The sequence below is a fragment of the Phoca vitulina genome, unplaced genomic scaffold (assembly GCF_004348235.1).
Source record: "Phoca vitulina isolate PV1807 unplaced genomic scaffold, GSC_HSeal_1.0 scaffold79, whole genome shotgun sequence".
Taxonomy (NCBI): domain Eukaryota; kingdom Metazoa; phylum Chordata; class Mammalia; order Carnivora; family Phocidae; genus Phoca; species Phoca vitulina.
In genome coordinates this window covers 1,043,483-1,048,434 of record NW_022589782.1, presented here as the reverse complement: position 1 = coordinate 1,048,434, position 4,952 = coordinate 1,043,483, and the positions used below count along the sequence as shown (strand labels likewise).

Below are 4,952 nucleotides of genomic sequence, written 5' to 3'. Positions count from 1 at the left end.
AGTCACACCGCCTGAGTGACGGGGGGGCAGTCACACCGCCTGAGTGAGTGACGAGGGTCAGTCACACCGCCTGAGTGACAGGGGGGCAGTCACACCGGCCTGAGTGATGGGGGGGGAGTCACACCCCCCGCGTGAGTGGGGGGGGGGCAATCACACCGGCCGCCCTGTGTGCACCGTAGCAGTGCGTGGCCGGGGGCGGGCAGCGGACGCGGTCCTGCACCAGCTGTGAGGACCTGAGCTGGTGCTCGCACCCACAGAGGTGAGCACTCGTGGGAACACACACCTGTGTTCTAGGAGGGTCACTGCCAGTCAGGCACCATGAGCTCCTTCCCTGCCTCAGGTTGTCTGCACCTGGGTGTGGGGGCAGCCCGTCCTTCCCTCGGCTGACCTCCTGCCCTCTGTCTAGGGTCCTGGCAGAGCCTCGGATGGGTGAGGCACCTGGGAAGGTCCGTGGGAGCTCCGAGGCGCCCGTCCACGTCCCCCCGACCCCTCTTCGGCCTGACAGGACAGCGGGCGCAGCTAGCCCCGGGCCCAGCCCCTCAGGTAATGCTGGGTGGGAACCCGGGGGCTCCAGGTGCCCGGCCCGGGAACGCGGCCCCGTGGTGCTGGAGGGGCTGGTGTCCGGGGTGGCAGCCTGGGTGTGAGTGTTTGTGCCTTTACACTTGCACGTGCGTGTGAGTGCCACCCCCGGACCCATGTCCAGCCCTCACGTCACTTCCCACATGGCCTTGAGCCGGTCTCCGGCCCACTGGACTCGTTTGCCCTGGTGTTGTCGAGGATGTGGACGCTGGCCTTCCCGGGCGGACGTGGGCACAGGGCTGTGAGGGCTGATCCTGTGCTGGCCGGTGGCCCCCACTCAGGGAAGCAGTTGGGGGGAGGACACCAGATCTGCCAGCTTGACATGTGGCCCTGTCCCCTGCCCCTGGGCAGCTGCCTCCCCGTCCCCGTCCCCATCCCGCCGCAGGAAGCTGGCCGTCTCTGCCAGCCTGGACGTTTCTGCCAACTGGCTTCGTTCTGAGCCCTCGGGGCAGGAAGTCCCAGCCCAGAGCTGGAAGAAAGAGGAGAAAGGGAAGCTCTCTGCTCAGGGCAAATCAGGTCAGCCCCGAGACCCCAGCCCCCATTTCTAGCTGGGCTGGAGATGAAGGGGCTCATCTGAGGAGGGGGCGTCTGGTGGGGTTTGCAGGAGGATGAGGAGCTTACGGGGCTCAGAGCGGAGGGAAGGCACACAGGGGAGCACCCGTGGGTGGCCAGGCTTGGCTTGGGGTGGGGCGGGGCCCTGGAGGACCCCGTCCCTGAACCCTTGCTCACCAGTAGGGAAGGGAGGACCGGACAGGGTTCCCTGCTCCTATCTACCTGGTGATGGTGGAGTGTTTGCTCTTGGGGTGCCCGGGCTGCTGACTTGGGGGGCATGGAGGCCGGTGGGGATGGTGCCTGGATCTGTCTGTGAGCTTTGGCTTTTGGGCACCAGCGGGCACTGCTGGGGGGGGGCAGGGCTGCCGGGCAGGTGGGGTGGGATCGGCGCAGCTTTGGGCCTGATGCCCCCAGGCCCAGGAGACTCGTCTCGCCTTCAGCAGGGAGGCCCTTGGGCTCGGCTGGTGTCCCCGCTCCACCCAGCAAGGCAGTGACCAACCGTGCCAGGGTGAGTAGGCCAGGGTGCAGGTGGGCTGGGAGCGCAGCCCTCCGGGGCATGGCCCGGCATCTCCCATGGCCCCTCACCGGCCCTTCGTCCCCAGCTGCACCCTGACTACGTGCCCCCGGAAGAGATCCAGAGACACATGCAGAACATCGAGAGCCAGCTGGACGCCCTGGAGCTCAGGGGCGTGGAGCTGGAGAAGCGTCTTCGCGCCGCCGAGGGGGGTGAGCCGACGCCCTGCCCAGTGCCCCGGCCCGGCCTCAGCCAGCTTCCCCCTGGGGCCACCCTGGCCTGACCCATCCTGGCGCCCCCTCTCCGCAGATGCCTCCGAGGACGCCCTCATGGTGGAGTGGTTCCAGCTCATCCACGAGAAGCAGCTACTGCTGCGGCAGGAGTCGGAGCTGATGCACAAGTGAGGGGTCCAGCCTCCACCTCTGCCCGGAGGGCCCTCTCCTGGACGGCCGCCTCCTCTCGGCGCCCGCCGGGCTCAGGCATGGGGGAGGCCAGCCAGGCGGGCCGGGCCTCACGCCTGCGTCACCTCGGCAGGGCCAGGGACCAGCGCCTGGTGGAGCAGCAGTTGCACCTGGAGGGGGAGCTGCGTCAGCTGATGGCCAAGCCCAGTGCGTCCCGCCCACCCCGGGGGAACCGCGGCCGGGGGTGGGGGGCGCTCAGCCCCGGGGGCGGCGTGGGTGCGGGCTCTCCTCCCGCCGGCCGCCTGGGTGGCCACCCTTGGGAGAGGCTGCCACTTGCCCAGGGTCAAGTCTCACGTCTCCCCTCCAGGCTGTGTGTCCTTGGCCGGGGCACTCAGCCTCTCTGTGCTTGCAGAGCGGGGACTGCAGGCGGTAGGGCCTGACCAGCGTGGCCTGTGGGTGTTGTGGGTGGTGGGGCTGAGGGCCTGGCAGTCCCCCTCTGCCCTCCTGCTGTGCAACGGGGCCAGTGGCGCTCGGGGCCCGACCTGGCCGTTCTTCCACTCAGTCACTCATTCATTCGTTCGTTCACCCACCCGTCCACCCGTCCACCCGTCCACCCGTCCATCCAGTGTTGGCAGATGGGCAGACCCTGTCCCCACTGCCCCCCACTGCCCCGGAGACCCTTCCCCCACCTCCGGGGACGCTGTGTCCCCGAGCAGGGTGGGGTGGCAGGGCTGCCGCTGAAGGCGGGCTGTCCCTGCAGAGGGTCTGAAATCCCTCAAGGACCAGCAGCGCGAGGAGGACCTGCTGCACCAGTATATCAGTACGGTGGAGGACCGGAGCCACATCGTGGACTTCCTGGAGGAGGACCGCCTCAGGTGAGGGCGTGCCAGAACCCCGGCTCCCCAGGCCGGGCCTTGGCTGGTCACCTCGTGCGCAGAGCCTGTCCCCGCCGTCAGCACAGAGGAGCGAGAACCCCCCGCCCCCCCGTGTGCGTTCTGCGGGGCCCTGAGGCCGAGGGCAGACCCAGCCAGGCAGCCTGCCTTAGAGGTTGTCCCGGACAAAGCCCTCGAGCCCCGTGTCCCTGACCCGTCAGGGGTCAGCACCTGCTGCTGGAACATTCCGTGATGCAAGTGGCTCACTGTGACCCATGCAACAGGGGAACGGAACTTCAGATTTTATTTTTCCTTAAATACCCCCAGCCACCTGTGTCTCCTGGAGCTGCACTGGGCCGCCGGCTTTGTGACCATCCCCGGGGGCATCCCTGTCCCCGTGTGTAAATGAGGGACCCGTCAAGGCCACAGGGTTTGTGGCCAAGTTTGTTGAACGGGTTAAGTGAGCTGAGGGAGCCCTGGTCCAGGTCCTCCCAGGGCCCTCGTGTCCCCGTGCCACCGACGAGGGTCCGGGCCCGGAGAGGGCAGTGAGTCCCCGCGGGCAGGCCGCTCACTGCCGCCCGGCTCCTGTTTCAGAGAGCAAGAGGAGGACGAGATGCTACAGAACATGATCCAGAGTCTGGGTAATGGGGGGGCCAGGGCAGAGGTGGGAGGGGCGGGGGCCAGGACCCCTAGGGCAGATGCAGCCCGAGGACAGGAAGGCTCACGCCAAGGGAGCAAGCTTCCCGTCATTCGGTGGGGCCGAGAGGCAGCCCCTGACCATGTAGTCAGGGTGAGGGGGTGCCCGGGCCGGCGGGTGCCCTAACGGCAGGCACCGAGGCGGTTCCCACGAGGGAGGGCAGAGGGTCAGGGCTGCTGTCGGGACCCGGCTTCCTCCAGGCTCTGGGGCCCAGGGAGGGCTTCGACGGGGAGGCAGGAGGGATATATGTGGCAGGGGCAGTGGCCGAGAGGTGGTGAGTGTCCTCAGTGTCCACCCCCCCCCCAGACCTCCAGAAAAGCAGCGGGGACCAGAAGAAGAAGTCCAAGTTCAGCTTGTCCAGGGTCTGGTCCCTGAGGAGCAAAAGCAGGACCCCCGAGTGAGCCGCCCGGCTGGCTGCAGGACCTGTGCCCTTGGCTCGGGCAGGGTGGGCACCGTGGGAGTGGGAACATGGGAGTGGGGACCTGCACCCCTCCCCATGGGGTCTGAGCCACCACAATAAAGAAAGTGACCACGTGATGGCCTGGGCTCCCTCTCCTGTTCACCACGCGCTCCCAGGCGGCCTGGCGCCTGGCCTGGAGGTCTTGGCCAGCTTCCAGTTTTGCACCAGTGTAGACGTGCCCGTGGCCTTGAGCAGGCGCTGACCCTCTCTGGACTGGCCCGGACCCTCTGAGGTGGGCATTGGAGCTGCTTCCTGGCCTGGCTGCACGACGGGAGCCGGGGACAGGGCGGGTCTGTGCCAACTGCCCTCAGGAGCTGGCCCCAAGTGGGGATCTCCAAACTTGAGATCTGTGACCTTGGCCTTGGGGCGGAGGTGAGCTGTGCCCTGGGACGGAGGAGGACTCCAAGTCCCGGACCTGGTGCCAGCAGGGCGTGGGGCTCACCGCCCTTCCCCACGTCTGGTGGAGAGAGGGCACAGTGGGGGCAGCCAAGGCCAAAGGGGAGCAGCCTCGCCGCAGCTCACCCCGAGTCCCTGCCCCGCACTGCCCTTGTTCGTGTGCCCCGGGAGAGGAACTTCTCCTGTGGGCCTCAGTCCCCCCATTTGTCTCTGTGCTGTTTCCAGCCACTGTGGGGGCCCATTGTGGCGGTCCTGGTGGACCCTCCCCAGTGGCACATCACCAACGCCCCCCAGCCTGGTGGCAGGTGGGGTCCCTGGCTGAGTATGTTGGGGTCCCCACAGAGCTCCTGCTGCGTTTACGGGGTGCTGGGGGGTCTCAGCCGGGGACTCGGGGTCAGGGTGTGATGTGGGACAGGGAGGGCGGCTGCCTGGTGCAGAGATGGGTTTGCAGTCCCCCCCCCCCCCCCCCCCCCCCCCCCCC

General features: G+C 68.1%; 1 protein-coding gene across 4 annotated transcripts in view; it reads left to right on the top strand.

Moving 5' to 3' along the window:
• Positions 1 to 4,215, top strand: part of MICALL2 (MICAL like 2) — a 19,750-nt gene extending 15,535 nt beyond the window's left edge. Inside the window, exons 9-17 of one of the 4 annotated variants that reach the window (XM_032394216.1) lie at positions 407 to 543; positions 931 to 1,095; positions 1,575 to 1,639; positions 1,734 to 1,857; positions 1,955 to 2,045; positions 2,180 to 2,253; positions 2,807 to 2,921; positions 3,513 to 3,559; positions 3,922 to 4,215. In XM_032394216.1, coding sequence (XP_032250107.1) covers positions 407 to 543; positions 931 to 1,095; positions 1,575 to 1,639; positions 1,734 to 1,857; positions 1,955 to 2,045; positions 2,180 to 2,253; positions 2,807 to 2,921; positions 3,513 to 3,559; positions 3,922 to 4,016 — 913 coding nt within the window. In that variant the 3' untranslated portion in view covers positions 4,017 to 4,215. Of the gene's footprint in view, positions 1 to 406; positions 544 to 930; positions 1,096 to 1,571; positions 1,640 to 1,733; positions 1,858 to 1,954; positions 2,046 to 2,179; positions 2,254 to 2,806; positions 2,922 to 3,512; positions 3,560 to 3,921 lie in introns of all 4 variants that reach the window. The other 3 variants (XM_032394215.1, XM_032394218.1, XM_032394217.1) reach the window with 3 other exon arrangements.
• Positions 4,216 to 4,952: the final 737 nt, after the last annotated feature.